General features: G+C 32.6%; 8 protein-coding genes across 8 annotated transcripts; 4 read left to right on the plus strand and 4 right to left on the minus strand.

The window, feature by feature from the left end:
• Nucleotides 1-405: 405 nt before the first annotated feature.
• Nucleotides 406-834, plus strand: MLO1 (Mlo1p; the record flags this gene model as incomplete). Its single annotated transcript, XM_041548753.1, has 1 exon — nucleotides 406-834. One exon carries the CDS (start codon nucleotides 406-408, stop codon nucleotides 832-834), a length of 429 nt encoding a protein of 142 aa, XP_041404687.1.
• A 212-nt stretch (nucleotides 835-1,046) lies between these two features.
• On the minus strand, nucleotides 1,047-2,798 carry GAD1 (glutamate decarboxylase GAD1; the record flags this gene model as incomplete). The annotated part of the gene is made up of 1 exon (XM_041548754.1): nucleotides 1,047-2,798. The coding sequence occupies one exon, from the start codon at nucleotides 2,796-2,798 to the stop codon at nucleotides 1,047-1,049; it is 1,752 nt and encodes a 583-aa protein (XP_041404688.1).
• A 509-nt stretch (nucleotides 2,799-3,307) lies between these two features.
• Nucleotides 3,308-4,543, minus strand: SPE2 (adenosylmethionine decarboxylase SPE2; the record flags this gene model as incomplete). The annotated part of the gene is made up of 1 exon (XM_041548755.1): nucleotides 3,308-4,543. The coding sequence occupies one exon, from the start codon at nucleotides 4,541-4,543 to the stop codon at nucleotides 3,308-3,310; it is 1,236 nt and encodes a 411-aa protein (XP_041404689.1).
• Nucleotides 4,544-5,845: 1,302 nt separating this feature from the next.
• Nucleotides 5,846-10,651, plus strand: RKR1 (ubiquitin-protein ligase RKR1; the record flags this gene model as incomplete). The annotated part of the gene is made up of 1 exon (XM_041548756.1): nucleotides 5,846-10,651. The coding sequence occupies one exon, from the start codon at nucleotides 5,846-5,848 to the stop codon at nucleotides 10,649-10,651; it is 4,806 nt and encodes a 1,601-aa protein (XP_041404690.1).
• A 464-nt stretch (nucleotides 10,652-11,115) lies between these two features.
• Nucleotides 11,116-12,591, plus strand: GNT1 (glucose N-acetyltransferase; the record flags this gene model as incomplete). The annotated part of the gene is made up of 1 exon (XM_041548757.1): nucleotides 11,116-12,591. One exon carries the CDS (start codon nucleotides 11,116-11,118, stop codon nucleotides 12,589-12,591), a length of 1,476 nt encoding a protein of 491 aa, XP_041404691.1.
• Nucleotides 12,592-14,138: 1,547 nt separating this feature from the next.
• On the minus strand, nucleotides 14,139-16,232 carry FAA4 (long-chain fatty acid-CoA ligase FAA4; the record flags this gene model as incomplete). Its single annotated transcript, XM_041548758.1, has 1 exon — nucleotides 14,139-16,232. One exon carries the CDS (start codon nucleotides 16,230-16,232, stop codon nucleotides 14,139-14,141), a length of 2,094 nt encoding a protein of 697 aa, XP_041404692.1.
• A 1,510-nt stretch (nucleotides 16,233-17,742) lies between these two features.
• COA6 (Coa6p) lies at nucleotides 17,743-18,060 on the plus strand (the record flags this gene model as incomplete). Its single annotated transcript, XM_041548759.1, has 1 exon — nucleotides 17,743-18,060. One exon carries the CDS (start codon nucleotides 17,743-17,745, stop codon nucleotides 18,058-18,060), a length of 318 nt encoding a protein of 105 aa, XP_041404693.1.
• A 383-nt stretch (nucleotides 18,061-18,443) lies between these two features.
• KABA2_02S01342 (uncharacterized protein) lies at nucleotides 18,444-19,385 on the minus strand (the record flags this gene model as incomplete). Its single annotated transcript, XM_041548760.1, has 1 exon — nucleotides 18,444-19,385. One exon carries the CDS (start codon nucleotides 19,383-19,385, stop codon nucleotides 18,444-18,446), a length of 942 nt encoding a protein of 313 aa, XP_041404694.1.
• Between the last annotated feature and the right edge of the window lie 1,040 nt (nucleotides 19,386-20,425).

The following is a 20,425-nucleotide window of genomic DNA, read 5'->3' on the forward strand; positions in this document are numbered from 1 at the left end:
GTTAAATACAATGAACACCTATCAAAATCTGTAATATTAGATTCTTCATTTATAAATAGTTCAATTTTCCCTGCGTGGATGACATCGCGGAATGTTTTGATGGATTCGCTTATAGAGGAGGTAACATAATATTTTTGGTATTAATATTAATAGCTGAGATTTTGAAGGAATCACGAATAAAGACTGAATGATAACTCACCACAACAAAGGTTAATAGAAATACTATATTTACACATATTTAAATTTTGGGAAATTAAATTAACATATTTAGGAACTGTTGCATTAAGACATATATAAAAGCTTTATATATTACTAATAGAATAGTATTGAGGATAACATCGTTATAATTAAGGGTCACGTACACTGAGGGATTACTATTACACTTGAAAATCTCAAATTAATTAAATGAGTATATCTGTTAGAACCCTTCTTAAAACCACTAGGTTAGTGGTACCTTCTGGGATGAAGTTATGCAGTTTCAATAATATATCTATTAGATATAACAGCACTGAAACCAAATCTTATTATAAGAGTTGGGCAGAGTTAGAACTACCTGAGAGACAACAATTTATTAAAGAATTTGTAAAAAATTACAAGAAACAATTTCCAAAATCCAAAACTAATTTATCTCTGAAAATGTTATCTCTTGATATGGATAAATTTGAGGACTCTCCAGCAGTTTTTGGTATTTTTTACAACGATATATACAAGGAATTGGCCAGAGAGGCTGGTCAAAGTATAATTGCACAATCAGTTGCCGCTAGAGAAGAAAATAGATTCATTCATAGTACATTTAAAAGGTTACTAATTCGTAAACCATCTAATATTCCATAAACCATCAAAATAGCAAAAAAAATGTATAAGTGGTATGCTGTATAGTTACAGGTATTAAAACTAACGTAATGACTCATAGATGATCTATCTCGAATACAGCAACTATAGTAATAATATACATACAAAGTAGAATAATGTCAAATATTAAATACTAAATAAAATACATATAAAATTAATAATTGAAAAAAAAAGACACCGAGAAATATGAGTGCTTAACAAGTACCTCTATAATTTCTCTTTGCTCTTTGTTCTGCCTCTTTGGCTCTCTCATGACTAATTGTAGGTTGCTTAGAATCATCAACGGGAGAGGCCAATTCCAAAAGCATATTGTAGACATAATCACGTCTACTCTCTGTAGACTCGTATAATCTGGATTCAACCCTTTCTGTTAAATTAGTATAGGAACGAATCAATCTTGAAATTACATTTTGAATATCCGACAATAATAATTCTGCCAAATCAAGTTTCATTTCAGTTCTGAAAACAACTCTCAAAATTTCATATTTATCAGAATCATCTGTGGATTTTGGTAATGGGTAATTAGGTATAATCCAACCACGTTGTCTCAACATTGAAGAAATAAGGACCTGTGGAATCTCCGAATAAGTTTCACGGAATTTATTAGTTAACTTAAAAGCAACCAATGGGACACCAGGTTTATACATATCTTGATTAATCCAATAGTCCTTAACATCATCTGGTGTAGAGTTGTCTAATATACGTTCATGAATACCACTAACAACATCAAAATGGCCAGCTAAGGAAGGTAAGTTTAATAAACCATAAGAAAAAGTTCTTGCTACATATAATGATCTTCTAAACCTTTCACTGTAACCAATAGACCCCAAAGAAATGAAATTGAAATATTGGTGAACAACTTGAAACCCAGGTCTTGAAAAATTCAACCCAAAGGTCTCTTCTACACCACCTAAATATTTTAATCTAAATCTTAACTCTGGTGACAAGAAAGATTCATCCTTCCACAAAACCCAGCCCAAACCAGGAGTTGTTAGGCCAAACTTGTGTCCACTGGTGTTGATACTAACGACTCTGGGATTATTAAATGCCCATCTTTCCATTCCGTATTTCTTCATATGATTACTTTCGAATGAAAAGGGAGCGATGAAACCACCAGATGCACCATCAACATGAATAGGAATATTCTTGTTAGCCCATTCTGGGTGTTTTGCTTCAATTTCATCCAAAACTTTGCCACTCTTTTCAACATTTTCAAAATGTCCAGTATATGTTGTACCCAAAATAATGAAACAACCAATAGTATTTTCATCTACATAGTCCTTTAAATCTTCTGGATCTAGCATATGATGACTTTTGAAACTTACTGGAATAGTTCTACAATCTACTTCAAAGTAACGTGTAAATTTTTCAAGGGCCACTTGGCAAGCACAAGACATCACGATATTTGGTTTTGAAATATCTTTACCAGCCAACGACATCCTGTGCTCCCATCTCTTTTTCATTGCCAACCCCCCTAGCATAATGGCTTCAGATGAACCAGTAGTCGAACAACCGATTGGGTGATCATTAGGACCGCAATGCCACAGTTGTGCCAAAATTGAAATACAGCGTTGAGTTAATTCAATCAATTGTGGATACTCATCATTATCTGCCAGGTTTTTATTAATATTTTCGCGAATTAATCTGTCAGCTATTGGGGTGGTAAATGTATTGACAAAACTTGCTAAATTTAAATGTGGATTACCATCTAAAGTTAACTCATTATGAATTAATTCATAAGTAAGTTCCTCAGGTAAACCATTTGTAGGAATAGTAAACTTATCCTTTAATGTGGATGTTCCTACGGCCAAGGAACTCCTGGACTCATCGGCTAGGGTAAGTTCTTGCAAATTGGTAGACAGTAGAGTAGTTTCAGGTACAGCAGATAGTAACTCTTGTTCTGATAACTGTAGACTACCTCTTCTTTTTTCATGTGTATGTAACATTTTTTTATATATTTAAATTAGACGATTATAATATGAATGTCGTTTCTCAGAACACTTGTAACAACAGTTTTAAAATACTACTCACCAAAACCATTTAAGAAAAAAAGTGTTATATAACTTCTTTATTTACCGTTTATTTATACTTATAAAATAAGGGAGATACCTTCGTCAAATGCATTTTTGCAGATCCCAACCCCGATTTTTGCCGGACAATATAATATTATAGCCGTACCATTATCAAATCCGACTAAACAAGAATAAGTTCCGATGCAAGCTGTTGAGGAAACTTATAGAACGATAATGCTTATTTATATGCTGGCAAATAATGTATATATACGTTTATAGATGAGATACATGTGTGGTGGATTCAAAAATTCTAGCACGAGCTTAGTTGCAATTAACTTTAAAGCTAAGATTCTCTTGTCCCTCTACCCTCAAATGAAGTTAATTTCCATTTCATTCATTGACTTCAATCAAGGAGTCAATGATTTGAAATTCACGTCATAATATCATATATTTTCGGAATTTTTCATTTCAAATCTAAGATACAACAATTGATAATCATCTAAATCATAAATTATCTTGTCTATTTTTGTATATTTTGGTCCAATATCAATATCACTAATTAATCTTTGGAAAGATCTTGAGTTTTGAATATCCTTACAGAAAAATGTCAAACAGAATTCAGTTGGTTGGAACACCTTCAGAATCTTTTGCATAACATCGACGTTATCCTGTTTATTATCCGAGACTGCATTGACTGGGACATTACTTTCGAAAGATGCATATGACCAACCCTTTTCAGGAGTGACATGTAAAGTATAATAGTACTTCTCGTCAATGATCATATTTGAAGAGTAACCACATGGAGAAAATGCAAACGCATCATGATGGAAACAAGAATTTTTTGATTCATGGTATATTTTATCCAGTCCTGTCTTTTTAGTCATGTTGTAACCCAACAGATGGCCCTCATCGTCTGCATCATTATCCTTTTCATCAATGGAAGATGTAGCGGATTTGACTTCTCTGTTACAGACAAATTGATCCGCACATTTATGGTTCAAACCAGTCATTAGAATCTCTACGGTCTCATCATTGTCATATTCGTAGTTATTAGTTTCATGACATTCGGTATCATCGTTTACTAAAGAACTCTTGTTTGTGTCAGTTACATATAGATTCCAATGAGTTCCTTGATCACTTCTCCCCACTGTATAACTTTTCCCATTTGTGAAGAATTTATTTAAATAGTCCACTTCATCATTCCAATTTCGATGAATAGAACGTTGTTTTGATGGGAACATAAATGAACGTCTTGAGTAAAAAACTTTATATGGACTAAATTTATCATTATCTATATTACATTTCCAATTTAACAAAGATTCTACTTGTTTGAAGACTTCTTCTAAACAGAATAAAGTGGTGGTAGTACCACAAGTCTTCATAGTTATTTTATGATCGTAAACAAATAAGGAGGATTCGCTTAATAGAAATGCATCCATGCATTTCGTAGACTTCGTGGATAACACCTCACATTTAACCAGCTTTAAGATATCGGTCCATATTTGAACAGGGATCGATCTTAATGTTTTTGTTTTATCTGGGATTGCACAAGGATCTGGGTAAAACCAAATTTCCAATAATTTCTCTGGCCCTTCAAACGCTTCAGTAGAATCCAACGTTGCACTCAGTTCGTGATCGATGTATGAATGGTTGGTCAATTCTTTAATAGTGATAGTCATGGCGATGGCAATATTGTTGTTATGCGATTCAAATAATTAGCACAATTAAAAGAGTATTGCGATAAAAAAAAGGTAAAAAAATATCTGTAGATGAAGGTTAAGTTATTGGGAACTGCTCTTAATATCCTTAGTTCGCTAATGATGTATGTAGATTATAGTAATAATACAATAATGTTTCGAAGACTTCTCTCAGGTCAAAAACGCTCACTAAATTTTCTCGAAACGGGGTTTAAGAAATTTCTGCTTAGTGTGAGTTTTTCGCAAATATCTAAAGATACATGTATATAAATATAAATGAATTTCGGCTCTCCTCTCCTCTCCCTCAAGATTGTTGCTTGATAAAAGGTTGAAGTAGATAAAGAACCAAGTACTCAAGATGAATTTATATTTATATTTATATTTATATATACGGATGCTTGAGGTTCTCCCTTCGTCCCTCCCTCTTGAATTCGATCAATGATCAATGAAATTTGCTCTCTTTACATATTGAGCTCTCCCATTCGATGTTTCAATATTCGATTTGCAGCTTCAATATCAAATACGCTCATCGCCTTCGCTGCCTGCGTCTCTGTAGCATTTTCTGTGTCAATTTGACGCATTTCGAATCAGAATTGAAAAATGAAAAAATTTTCAGTCTTTTTGACATATTATTAACTGACAACTAGCTATCATTATGATGGTAGATAGAGGCTACTTAGAGGCAATTTGAGGGTGATGATGGGCCAGCATATTCGCAGATGAGATAGCGTGGCTGTGCGATTGATTAGTAGGAGGGTTATTACTTGACAATTGTATTCTGATTTATATAGTTGCGTATATATGCTGAAAATATCGATCTGACTTCTTAGGATAGGGAAATTGTAGATATATTAATATAGCTACGTGTATATATGTACGGTTTTGCTAACCAAGAGTTGTTCACACATATCGGCACAAGTTAGCTGTGTCTAGATAGCTTTGTTGTCTTAAATTGATATGTAACGACGTTGCTAATAACGCAATTAAATATATGCTTATGAATGATTTCTTGGGATCTGGTAGTAAGCGATTTTTTAATTCAGTAAGACAAAGCGTGAAAAATTATTTATATGGGAGTCGAAATAAAAACAAAAGAGTTTGCCCACCTAGTAACAAAATACATACAACATGCTCACATCTTGATTCTTTAAATTAATAGTGTTACACTAGAATTACGAATTCAATTCTGTTATTTCTAATTCTTTTAAAGGGCTAATAAACATAACAACGCTATCATTGTTTCACTTTTGTTTTTTTGACATTGACCTGTGTGATCTTTAGAATATGTCTTTTGGTAACCTTAGTAACAGTTTTCAGGCCTATGACAATGATTTTGGGCTAGGACATAACGGTGCTAGGATATCATTGAACTTTTTTGACGGTATACCTGAACAAAGTCTTTTGGGCTCTTTAGTAAGCAATGATTTAAGATTAATTTTCAAATCTTTATTAAAGAGAGATGACACCACTAAAGAAAAGGCATTGAATGATTTGAACGGATTGATTGATACTGATCTGTCAAAGCAAGTGGGCAAAGAATCTCAATTTAATGATGATATATTTTTGCTTTGTTGGTCTCAAGTCTTTGCGAAATTAATAACAAATGAATCGAAATCCATTAGAATTGCAAGTAATTCATTTACGATTAAATTAATATCATTATTAAATAAATCAATATCTAAATTCTTAAAGGATTTCATACCTTTCCTATTATTAGGCACATGTGATACAGATGCAATGGTCAGTAAGACATGTAAGTTGGAATTTGAAACTTGTTTCAATAATGATCAATCGAAATTGGATGCACTATGGAAAGTCTTTCAAGAACAAATCATCTCTTTAATTAAAGAAATTTTAATTAATGAATCTGTCGATACTATTTCCGATCAAAGGTATATCGATTCACAGGAAGCTGGATTTAAATATAATAGATTGAGTACCAGTTCAATTAATCTATTGATTCTGACAATAAACTCCAATGCTGATACTTACGTGAAGGGAGACTTCAAGGATACTTATAAAGATATCCTATCCAGTGAAGCGTTTTGGAAATCTTTTAATCTTTTGACTACATTTAATATGAAGAAATATCAAGCAATATTGAATTTAATTTATATCCTTTACTCAACCAATTTTTTCAAATATAATAAAGATATATTTAAAGTTGCAGTTAGGAATATGTTTAAATCATTGACTCAAATAAACAAGAAAAATATTGCTAATTTGAATACTCTTGTCCCTATGATATTAGATACATTGGTTAAATTATCACAATATAAGGATGGTAGGATTTGGTCTTACGATAAAGACTCTGATAAAAAATTACAAGGATTCTTATCTGTAACCTCTAAGAACGTTACCCCTCATTATTATGATTCATTGTTTCAACTTTACGATGCAACAAAATCCCTAGATATATTAGACGTTGAGAAAGAATGGTTACCAATTTGGGAAAAAAGTCTTGATGAATTAAATGATAAACCATTTCTTGGTAGATTTGGCGCGAAATTGCTTAATGAGTTTTGGATAAACTTTTGCAAGCTTTTGGAACAAACAACCGATGATAATGGAGACTGTTTACAGGAATGTATAATAAAAACATTAAAAAATGGAAATTCAATGGATTCACTACCAGACTTGAAGAAGACTTTACAGAACATCGTGAGTGCAAATGAGCTAGAGACTCTATTCGAAGAAATCATTTCTGAACTGGATAATGAAAGTACACCTTTGCCAAAGCATTATATTTATAATGTACTCACCCTATTGTTCTTATGTCGTTCAAATGAATCTTCTCTGAAAAAACTGTCTGCATTTACAACTAATAAGCTGTCAGAAGACCCTTCTGCATTAGCCCAAAAAGAACTATTTCATGTTTGCAAAAGATTAATAGATTCCAAATCTGAAGTACTGGAGAATGAAATTTCGACAATCGTATATGAATTACCTACATGGGTAGAAAAATCAAATTATAAATCAGCCATGGATATAATTGTTGAATATTCTAATTCAAAATTCCTAGAAACAAACGATAATTGGTTATCCTCTTTACAAGATTTTTTTACAGTCTGCTTATCCCTTGATATTGAATCCTCCGAAATGATTAGTTTGATCTCATCTATAAACAAAGAGTGCTATGAACAGTTGATATCCTCCGATGAGACGATAAAGGGTTATGTGACGAATTACATTAATAACTTTTCCTTTGATAACATTGATCAACTAAGGACACTTTTTCAATCACCTCTTCTTAATGAAGAACTATTGTTAAATATTTTCACAAACGCAGAAAAATCTCAGAAAATACCGGAATTTGTTCAATGTGCTCCATTATTGTCAGAAAAACTAAAGAAACATGTGCTTTTTGATTCATCATTTCTTTCGAAGACAATGTTCTCGATATCTGATGAAACAACTAATAAAGTATATGATATGGTATCTCCATATATTAGTGCATCCACTTCTGGTGATGGTACTTTAATTATTAAGAAGTTATGTTCGATCATTATAAATCACGTCAAGCATTGCAAAGTAATTGTGACAACTGCTAATGCAGACATTTTTGAATGCTCGAGGATCGCCAATGATATAATTAAGATAAACCCAAAAGCTATACATAATTTTATTCCTGTTCAAATCGATGAGTTTTTCTTAGATTACGTTCCGCATATTGATAGTAGAGTTGCTATAACTAGCGCCATGTCTATTAATTCGTTTTTACTTCCAATGAATGATGAACATCAAGATGTTTCAAAGTGGTTAGAAGTTATTAAATTTGGTTTATTCCTAGATTATTTGGTTTTAGAAAATGAAGACGTACTATCTGATGAATTGATGGTTCTATTTTCAATAATAGCAGAATTGGCAGACGATTACAACTCTATATCAGATAATCCGGACCCAGCATTGTGTGATTTTATACACACTCTACCAAAATCAGAAAAATCAAAGGATATATGTCTTGGAAATACTTTGGAAAGTATAACTAATAAGAATGAAGAGTGTAAGAATATTTTATCGACAATTTTAGCGGACATTAATGATGTCACTACTTTCTTTAAGTTTAGAGTACTTTATAGGGCTCTAGAGAATGAAAATGACAATATATCAAAACTTGCTCTAATTTCTTTTATTCCATCAATAGAGAAATATGTTACCGAAACCGTAAGGGCAAAGGATACCAGTACTGCAAGGTATCTATTAAGTTCCATTTTATTATCTTTATTATCGAAGGTTCCGCAACATGAATTGTGTACTAAGTTAAGAACTCTTTTGGCCGCAGACTGTATAGGTATTAGAGAGTCTGAGTTGTTACAAAAAAAGAATAAGACGAAGCAATCATTAATTCTGTTGACAAACATGTTGAAACTGGATATTACCTCCTCTAATACAAATGATTTTGTGCCTATTTCACCACAACGTCTGAATATGGTCATTAAGACAATTGAAAAATGGTTAGATAGTGATATTATTTACGAGCCAAGTTTTATTGGGATGCGTTTAGTATTGCTAAATTTCTTCAGTCTGATCATGAAGTATCCCTCTGTTGTAGATATGAACGGGTCCATATTGGATATTGCGGGTAAATTACTAGTCGATTCATTGACGATGTGTCAATTAGACGATACACCATATTTATTATCTCTAAGAACATCCTCATTGCAACTATGTAGCACCATTGAACAATCACGTCCCACCGAGACATTTGAAGAGGAGTTTCGAAGTGATATTAAGAGTGTGATTCAAGAGTTATGTTTTATTGAATTCCAGTTAGAGTCGAATAATCAAGTCTCGATATCTTTTTACAGACAGCTCCATAAATATATTTCCTCCTATGCTAAATCTAAGGATCTTCTGTCATACTATGATAGATTTTTAAAAGCTTTCTTATCCTTCAACTCAAAGAAGTTTAAATCTGTAAGCCAAAAGCGTTTAATTACTCTAGTATTAGGTAGAATTATTAAGGAGAGACAGCAAAATCAAGTAATTGAATTTGAGCTGAAACAGCAGCAACTTCATCCACATTCTCATGACGACGAAGATATGTTTTTCGACGCTCGTGAAGATGCAGATGATAATTCAGATGATAATCCACAGAATGATGATGACTTTAAAATTCCTATTGAATTGATTAACAAATTAAACGATGACTTCCCAACTGAATATATAGAATATTGTGAAAATACTATGTTTATCACATACCTATGGAATTGGCATTTAACTTTACAATTCTTCGAAAATATATCTTATAAAATGCGTCAATTATATATCGAGCAATTAAAGGAACACGATTTAATTAACAAGATGTTTGATTTCGTCAGTGACCAAATTAATCTAAATGATATCAATTTCTTTAAAGAACAACTAGCTCTTTATGATATTGGACATTATTCCAAGATGGAAAATGAATTCATGACATATAATGATGATTTATCTAATGAGTCTAAATATTTGATGGCCCATTTGATGTATGAACTATTCAATAATGTCGGGTCATTGACTAGTGCATGGTTTTTAAATATTAGGGATAGGTCATTACAAAACAAAATCGATAAATTTGTCTCTCAATTTATATCTCCATTACTAATATCTAGTGAAATTTACGCTGTCTCTAAAAAGGTTGACGATATGGAAAAGAAAGATGATGCTCTTTCTATCAAGATTAACCAAGTTACCAATGAAGTTAAGGCAAGTTATCTGATTGACGAACAAAATTTGGTTATTTCTTTTAAGTTACCAAGTAATTACCCTCTGAACAATGTAGAAGTCATAGGTGTCTCAAGAGTTGGTATTACAGAACAGAAATGGAAACAATGGATTATGTCTACTCAACATGTCATAACAGGTATGAATGGTTCTGTTCTTGACTCTCTAGAATTATTTACCAAAAACGTTCATCTACAATTTTCCGGTTTCGAAGAATGTGCAATCTGTTACTCAATCTTACATGCAGTTGATAGAAAATTACCAACAAAGATATGTCCAACTTGTAACAACAGATTCCATGGTGCTTGTCTATATAAGTGGTTCAGATCATCTGGTAACAACACTTGTCCATTATGTCGTGGTGAAATTCCATTCAGAAAATAGATGTTGCATATTATATTGTTTTTACCATACATAAACCTTACGTATTTTAATTTCTAACATGTATAACTTATAGAATGTTCAATTTGTCATTACCAAATTGGTATAGTTTCATCTGGATTACTGTTGCTTTGTAAGATACTAGTCGTCTCAGTAGTTACTCCTATTCTATAATTTAACTGGCAGCTGTCACTCAACGTACACAGTGCGTCTCCTTCCTCGCAATAAAATGAAAAATAAGCAAGCATTCTTGTTGCGATGAATCAAACAGGAACATTAATGGTTTCTATGAGCATTATTACGATGAGTTGCATACATGGTAGAGAATGTGCATATATCACTATTCAGATACATTTATTTATACGTGTTAATTGCATAATTTGAAGTCAACGTTTTATGCAAATAAAGAATTAGGATAAGCATTGGGAGTACAAAATCGATTAGAAACAAGTATTTGCAGTGCGATCATGAGAATCCTATCTAAAAGAAGACTTCGTTTCTTATTGACGGTGATTTTCGCAGTTTCAGCAGTTGTCATATTTGTAAGATGTGTTGTACAATTCCAACTGAACAAAGAAATTAAGTACTACAAAAAGTATTTCAAAGATCGGAAAGACAAATTAGAAGGAATGTATAATCCTCTAGAGATAAAACAGATACCGAGTGAGACTATTGATAGATTATATACCGATCAACTGTCTAGATTAGAAGAACAAGGTAAGGTTGTTAACTGGTCAAAGTATGCCTACATCAATTATGTGACAGATTCAGCATATTTATGTAATACCTTGATAATATTTGATGATTTGAAAAATAAATTTAAAACTGAAGCAAAATTGGTATTATTGATTTCAAGAGATTTATTAGACCCAGAAACCTCTGGTGATATTGAACACATAAAGTATCAATTGCATAAGATTCAAAGTCTAGATGAAAATCAAGTAGTCATAAAGTACATTGAAAATATTGTTAAACCAGATGATTACACTCCATGGAATGAAAGTCTTACAAAACTACTAGTGTTTAATGAAACTGATTATGACCGTATTATCTATCTAGATAATGATGCATTATTAAGGAACAATTTGGATGAACTTTTCTTCCTACCACATTACATTAGATTTGCGGCTCCACTTACATATTGGTTCCTATCCGAAAAGGATATGAAGGAAGCTTATAAAGAAGTACAGCACGATGATAAAAACTCGATCAATCTGAAAACTTATACTAAGAAATTAGATTTGAGAATTAAAAACAATAAGATGATATATAATCATTTACCAAGTTTACCAAACTATCTATTCATGAATTCTAAGAATGTTGCACAAGAAATTATTCATTCAACATCGTCAGCATCCCCATTATTCAATTTCCATATCAATAAAAAGGCCAGTAAGACCAAGTTTGCATCTAATTTAATGGTTATTAGGCCATCTGCGGAACTTTTCAATTCAATTATCACTGAAGCATTACCAAAAGTATTGTCTAAGAAAACTAAATACGATATGGATTTAATCAATGAAGAAATATACAATTTTAAGAAAATTATATATTATCAGTTTGATTTGTTCAGAAGAATGAAATCCAGATTTCAACCTGAAGTATTAGTTTTGCCCTTTGCTAGATATGGTCTATTGACAGGTTCTATTAAGAATAGACAACATCATGATTTGATAACGAATGATATTTTAGGTTATAAGAGATTGGACGAATCGGGTCAACAATTGGAAACGGATGTGCATACATCTATTGATGATTCGAAGTATATACATTTCTCTGATTACCCTATTGGGAAACCTTGGAACTACGCTTCGATTTCAGAATTCGAATGTAAAGTCGACGAGAAACATTCTAAGAACATCGAGCAAGATACAGAAGCCTGTGATCTGTGGAATTCGGTATATACTACGTATTTAGACAACCGTAAAATCTGTAGTCCATAAATAAGTCGATTATAATACATAATAGTGTAAAGTTGATCGTATCTCAAAATTATATCGAACTTCAAACCTAATCGAAACTTCATTATTATGAGAAACAGTTACCCTCAGGAAGTTTTAAGAAAATTTTTAAGAAAAACACGAAGCGCATTTTCTGTGATGGCCACTATATATAAACAAAGAGAAATTACAAATTATATTTTCATGATTTCTGGTTGGATTTTTAAGTACAACTATTATTTTTTCATTTTTCACATTTAAAAGGATCAACTAATTATTTATTGATGGAGTTCTATAAATAGTTCATGTCTCATATTCTGTGCAAGGTTCTTCTTTTAGAACGTCTCCTTTAATGAGTGACTCGAATTCCAACTGAATTTGGAATTTTATTGAAATTTTTTTTTGTCTACATTTTTTGATTATTTTATTTAAACATACTTTGAGAGGACTTTTTCATGTTAAGTAAATATTGAGAGTATTAGTTTTTGTACCTATAAAGGTGAATTAGTATATGCGTGAATTTTTATTATATCTATTAATGTTTGTTGGAACTGGAGAGAATGATTTTTCATTATTTATGCCTGTTCAAAGTGATTTTTGTGATCAGACAGAATTTGCTTACGCTTCATTTTTTTGAGTATTTCAATCTAATGTTTGTGAGTTTGAGAATACTGTGACTTGTTGACGTTGTTTCATCGTTTCTACTTCCATAACGATGCAATGTTATGAGTCAAATTTAAGGTTTTCTCTTAGAATTCTGGTTGTTTTTATTTACTGATTATTATATTTACTGTGTCTGGCATAATTAGAATTATCAGTCGTTTGTATCTGGATTTTACATTTTAATATATCATAATTCTTTCGAAGCGTATATGTGGATTTTACCATATATTTATGGGGACGATTTTTTGGTGGTTTTAATATTTATGTGATTGGGACTATTTTGAATGTTATGTTTTTCAAAGTGATTAATTCAGTATAGGCTGTTGGAAAGATATGAATGTAAGATTGTTAGTTTAGTCGATCGAGTCAATATCTCTTTGAATGTGGGTGGAAAGTATTTGAATTATGAAATTACGGTATGAATAGTCTATGGTCAATGAAGTCATAGAGTCAATATCCCCTTTAATCGCTCATCTATTGAAGTAATAATAGCATGTAGTTTCAAAATGGGGAGAAATTCGTCTTTCTTATCAAAACTTGAAGTTCAGTGTATAATATTTTGTTTTTTATAAATTGCAAAAATTGTAAACATTATGTTAAACTTTTTTATGATTGTATATATGTATATGTATGGTAATAACAACTTATTGTACTTTTCTTGCTTAATAAGTGGATGCAAATTGAAAATAATTTGAACTAAAGAGTAATAATAATAAAGCAAATCTAAGGAAAATAGTTACAATTTATAGTTCAATAATGTTAACATTATTTATCAAACATAAATAAAAAAATGATGAGAATAAATGATTTAGGGTGAATAGAAGAAGTCGTAATAGGCTAATGGAAAAGTCATGCATTTAAAGAAATAAAACATGTTGTTGATATTTCTATTTGGTTAAGTAAACATTGTCTACCCTTTTTTGAACAGCATGTAATATATCCTTTCTCTTCAATTTTTGAGCAGAAGTGACAAATCCATTTTCTGGAGTCCATTCGTCATCAAATAAGACAACACCTTGTAATAACTCAATACCATTTAGGCCTTGACTTCTCCCTGTTTTCAACATGTCTGCTAGTACAGCATTTGCCAATTTAGGATTATGGACGTATTGTTCAACATCTTCTCCTTGTTTCATTATTCCTAGAGAAATAGCCAATTTAGCTAATTGTGGGAATACTGGAACGATAATACCAACGGCTTTAACCTTAGTTTGATCGGCGTAACAACAAATGTTCATAACATACTTGTTAGACCTGTAAAGGGATTCTAATTTTTCCAATGCAATATATTCACCGTTCATGGTCTTGACCAAATTCTTCTTTCTATCAATGATCTTCAAATGGCCATTAGCAGTCCATTCAGCAATATCACCTGTCTTAAACCAACCATCTGCTGTTAAAGCCTTAGCAGTTTCTTCTGGGTTCTTATAATATTCTGGTAAGACACAAGCACCTTTTAACCACAATTCACCTTGGTTGTTCTTGGCGAAATAGTTTAATTCTTCGACATCTACCAATTTGGCTGTGATAGTACCTGCCAGATCACCAACGACACCTAATTCGAAACGATCTGGTTGAGTGACAGTTGTGTTAGCAACGGTCTCGGTTAGACCATACCCGATTAGCATTGGACAAAGGATATTGGATAAAAACTCTTGAGCATCGGAACTAATTGGAGAACCACCGTTACACATGAATTTCAAACGACCACCAGTAGCTTCTTTAACCTTCTTGAAGATCATCCTACCAATGGCGTCACCACCTGGTAAGTGCAATCTTTTCAAGGTCAACTTTGTATTGTAAGCAGTCCAGAATATTTTTTGAACCACAGCAGGTTGTTGACTCAATTGAGCTAGGATACCCTTTCTAATAGTTTCCCAGACGGCAGCGACACCAACCATCAGAGTAGGTTTAAATTCTTGTAAATCACCTTGGCAATTACGCATGGATTGAGCCGATAGAGTCTTGACGGAAGCGTAACCGATACAAGAGCCCCAATAAAAGGATTCCAACTCAAATACCAACTCAAAGATATGAGCCAGCGGTAAAAATGCAATAATACTATCCTCGGGTCCCATGTAACCATACACAGTACTACCGACACCACCAATACCAGCGGTGACAGTAGATTGTTTTAGAACAACACCCTTTGGATCACCTGTGGAGCCTGAGGTGTACATGATACAACACAGATCGTCTACAGTTGGTGGATGAGGATCGATTTCATGTTTTGATTCTTGGCCCATTTTGACGATTTCGTCAAATGTATAAATTTTAATATCTGGTCTAATTTCTTTAATCTTTTGCAAAGCTTCATTTGGGATATTAAATATTTTACCATTTTGTCTTTTATCCTTTGGATTCAGTTTTTCAGAATGAATAATATATTTAATCTCTGTAGCCTTCTTTAATGGATTAATCAATTTTGGTAATAACGCATTATCTGTGAAGATCGCATTAGTACCCGTTTGAACCATTGAATGGGTTAAACCCGATTCACCAAGGGTATCATAAGCTGTCACGATTGGAATAGCTTGACTTTGAGACCCTAAAAACATTTTCATCCATTTATGTGACGTAGAGGCGAAGATATGTAATTTATCTTCACTACCTGGTTTTAACCCTATTTTAACTAAACCACGACCAATATCATGCATTATATCCATTAATTCCTCATAAGTGTTATAATTATAAGGCGACATTTCATAGTATTGCCATATTTTTTCAGTAGGGATATTTTTACCATCCACCACTTTATTAATAATTTTTTTCTCTTCATGAATATCGATAGTATCTCTCCAACCCATTGCTCTACCTTTACCATTTTTAGTGAAAATTTCCACTAAAAATTCATAAACGGTATTACATTTCATACCAATCGGTCTAGTTAAAGGAGCCTTCTTAAATCTACTATTTCTTCTTGGAGCAGTTTCATGTTCATTTTCGGCTTTACCAACAATAACACTATATTGTTCTACCATTTTTGTTTTGTATAATGAATTTCTATAAATATTGTAGTATAATATATTCTTTTCAACTTACGGATATATAAAAGAGAATAAATATAAGAGAATGAAATTACAAAACTATTTTGTGAGAAGAGTGTAAATCAAAATATATATATATATATATATACAACCCAAGAAGTCAATTAATCTAATCTCTAACGTCTCCCACTATATATATGAATATATTAAAAACTTGCCACCGTTTCTGTTGCTGTTGTTGTTGTTGTCTTTTTTGATTGTAATAAAAATCAAAAAATCATACCAAGTCCTTATAACCGTTAATGGTGCTACTACTTTAGAATAATCCCTTTTTTAATCAATGTGGTGATTTTGACGATATGGGAAATGAATCCCTTTTCTTTCAGCTGTGTATTGTCGCAACAGAAACCCCCGCACCAACAACCCAAATCAGGACTCCAATTCAGTAACAAATTTAATTTTCAGCGCTTAAGGAATTTCGGTTGGCGGGCGACTCGGGTCAACCAATAAATGGTTCTGCGCAGGTTGTCAGTGTGAAAGTGGAAAACCAAAATTGTTGAAATTTTTGTTGGGAGAAGAGGGAACTCATGCCCGATATTAGGGTTATAGGCTATACGAGATAGAGACGAGTGGAGCGGTAGAGACGGAGTGTGACAGGGATCATCTGCCCCTGATCTAACTATAATAAAGACGAGATAGCAATCGGCTCTCTGTCTCTGTCTGTCTCGTCCTGTTAGATTGAGATTGCAAGATTAACTATGAGTCGATGTCGGGGAATATGCTCCAGCCCTAATTTCGTGAGTGTAGGGCATCGGGTTTAGTGTAGAATATGGAGTTTTTCGCCAACAAATTGGATTTTGTTAGTGCGGCTTTGTTAGTTGTTTCGGCCGAAATTTGTTGGGTAGTTACAAAAATCCAACAAAAAAAAATTGTTGACGAAACTGAACCGCCCACCGAAAATGACAATCTTTGGAGGACAGCGAGAATAGCGGCTCGGTTGATGGAGGGGAAACAAAATTGTGAGTGATGTGACACACACACACACCTTAACCAATTAAATAGAGGTATATTGTATTAATGTAAAAGAGAAAGGGTGGCATTCCATTAATTTATTACTGATCGGACCACGTTGACATAAATAGTAAAATAAAGTCTCTATGCATATATTGTGCTATAAGTTGTCCTTAAATAGGGCTATATACACTCATCTCGCTAATAATGCACAATGCAAGGGCAACTTAATATATGTGCTATCTGTGAAAAGTACTCTTTTTTCTTGTATTATTGAGCTGCTAGTGCTCGTGTATTGTGATGTCGCACGTGACCGGCTGTATTCTTATGTAGTTTTGTACGACGTCACTTATATAGATCGATTTAATTAAGGGAGAGAAAGCTTATATACTTAAAAAAATAAGAGAAGAAGAACAGGATTCACATTAAGAAGTGAAGTTAAAAGAGGAAAGAGAAATAGATACACAATAAGTCATAGTATATTAACGTAATCATGGTTTGGTTTCCTTTTGTATCAGGAAATAAACCTGAATTTAAAAATAATAGAGAAGCAAGAAAACAATGCTGGGAATCAAGAGACATTTATTTTGACTGTCTTAATAAGATCGATGTTATTAGTCCCTTAGATCCAAAAAATAAAATTAAAATTAAAAAGAATTGTAGCAATCAAGAAAAAGGGTTTGAAAATGATTGTGCAAATAGTTGGATAAGTTATTTTAAAGAGAAAAGAGTAACAGATTATAGAAATGAATTGATTCAAAAACAAATGCAACAAGATGAACAAAATCAAAATCAATTACAACAGAAATAATTAATTTAGACACCTCGGAGATATTCTCGATAACTCATATCACTAAGAGAAAAAATTGCAGATCCCTTTGAGTTGGTTCTTTTTTTTTATTTGTTTGTCTGTAAATATTCATTACTCATTTGGATTTTATATATATATATATATATTAGGTCTTAGTGCTATTCTATCTATCATATCAACACTTTTATATTCATATTATCTTTTACTACTTTTTGAGTGTTTTTTTTTTTAGTTTAGTTAAAAATTTTGTAGTTTTGACCTTTAGCACTGAACTTCAAGTAGACTCACTCATGTAAACAATAATTCAAAAAAGAAACGAAGAACTAATATTATTCGACACTATAGAATATATATATTTATGTAATGTTACAGAAGTATTAATCTTAAACAGAGAAGACTTCAATATTAGCCTTGGCACCATCTTGTGCAGTAACTACACAGAAATCAGCACCACCGGCACCGGATGAACTTTCAGCACTGTTTACTTGATTGATACCTTGACTAGATGGATCAATGGAACAAGGTAGACCAACACATTTAGATGGATCATCACATGTAATTCTGACACCGAAACTTGGCTTGGTGTTCTTGAATGGACTAGTGTCTTCCAAATAGATTGGATTCCAACCAATCTTAACATATGTGTTCTTACTGTCATCCATGTTGGCACCAGCGACATATGGAGCCCAGTTACCCCATGGCTCAGCAGTACTACCCCATTTACAACCATCTTCTACACTGACACCAGGTGGGTTAATATAGAAATGAGAGGCAGTACCAGCCCAATAACTTGTGTCTGGGACCGCTAATGTTTGACTGGATCCAGAACCGACCAATGTAGGAATTAACATTTCTTCATTACCTGGTAAGACAGTTTGGCAAAATGCGACATCTTTTCCAACTTTATTCTTGGCAATGAATGTACCAGCACCATCATAACAGTAGCTTTTACCACTGTTTGGAGTTTGTAAGTTACCTTCGGAGTCACAGTACAAACCACCATTTTGAGAACCTGGATAGGAGTATGTTGTGACAGATGGATCCCATTGACCCATTAATTGACCTGGCTTACAGGCATATGGACACCAAGAACCATATGTACATTCTTGATCGTCATGCATGGCCCAACCAGCGTTCTTACCACTAGTTTGAACAGCAACCATACCATCATAGTTTGGGAAAGAACAAGTACCACCACGTTTGGTTTGTTGAGATGGGTTATGTTCATGGTGAACATCCGAAGTGGATGGAATTTCAACATCGGCAATAGGAGCAGAATTAGCAATAGTGCTCAATAAAAGGAGTGAAAGAGTGTTAGAAATCATATTTGTAGTTTTATTTAAGGAAAGTAGTAGTTTTGCTTTGTTAAATTAAAGGAGTGACTATAAGTTGGTAAACACTTTATTTTTGATATGATTTGTATTATATATAACTATATAAGAGTTAATTATTAACTAACAAGGGAAACATAAAATTAGAATATCAAATATATTTAAATTAGCTGCTATTTATATGAATTATTCATCGAAAAACAAGATCATTCCAATGTAGTGTCATTTATTACTGATCGAAACTAATAACACTAACAAATATCCTAGATCTCATATGTGCAAGGTGTTAAAAGAAACTGTTATCCGGAAAAAAGAAAGTATAAAAGCAACTGTGCTGAAAAGAAATGTGCAGTCTACTTTATTATTCTTGACTTTAATCCGAAAGTTCTCTGGCCATTGTTATATTTTACATCATTTACAAATAAAAGAAATGGTTCTAGTCTTCCTGTATGGGCCCTGAAATAACCTGAGGATGAACATATAAAGTTATTTTTTCTTGTTATTTTCTCTCCGCGTTTGTTCGGTGCATACCCGCCCAAAACCTAATTTACTAAAAAAGTAAAGTGATAGGTTTAAATTACCACAAAAAGAAACTGACATACCGTCTATGCAAATCAGCTCTTCGAACTACAGAGAAATTACTGGCAAAAAAAGAAAAGAAAAAGAAAGTAAATGGAAAAAGCAAATCGTGGCTATTGTGGAACAAGGTCTAGAAACTCATCGGTAATCAGTAACTACGGCGTTTGTATCATTTACAATATTATTAAACTAAATAGACTCTTTTTTATACTTTTGTACGATCTACTGTCATCGAAATAACGGTTCTAGAATCGCATGGTTACTTTTTAATTAGAATTATAAAGCAACATCTTTCTAATGTTATCGTGCCTTATTTTGTCTAAAGAAGTATTGTGGTAGGGTGGCCAAGCCCCGATCAATCCGGAATTTCTCAATGGAGATATCATATGAAATTACCTTTATTGGAAAACACATATATATCTATGAAATACGTTAAATTGTATGATATTTTTGGT

Source organism: Maudiozyma barnettii, assembly GCF_903064755.1.
Source record: "Maudiozyma barnettii strain CLIB 1767 genome assembly, contig: KABA2_02, whole genome shotgun sequence".
Classification (NCBI taxonomy): domain Eukaryota; kingdom Fungi; phylum Ascomycota; class Saccharomycetes; order Saccharomycetales; family Saccharomycetaceae; genus Maudiozyma; species Maudiozyma barnettii.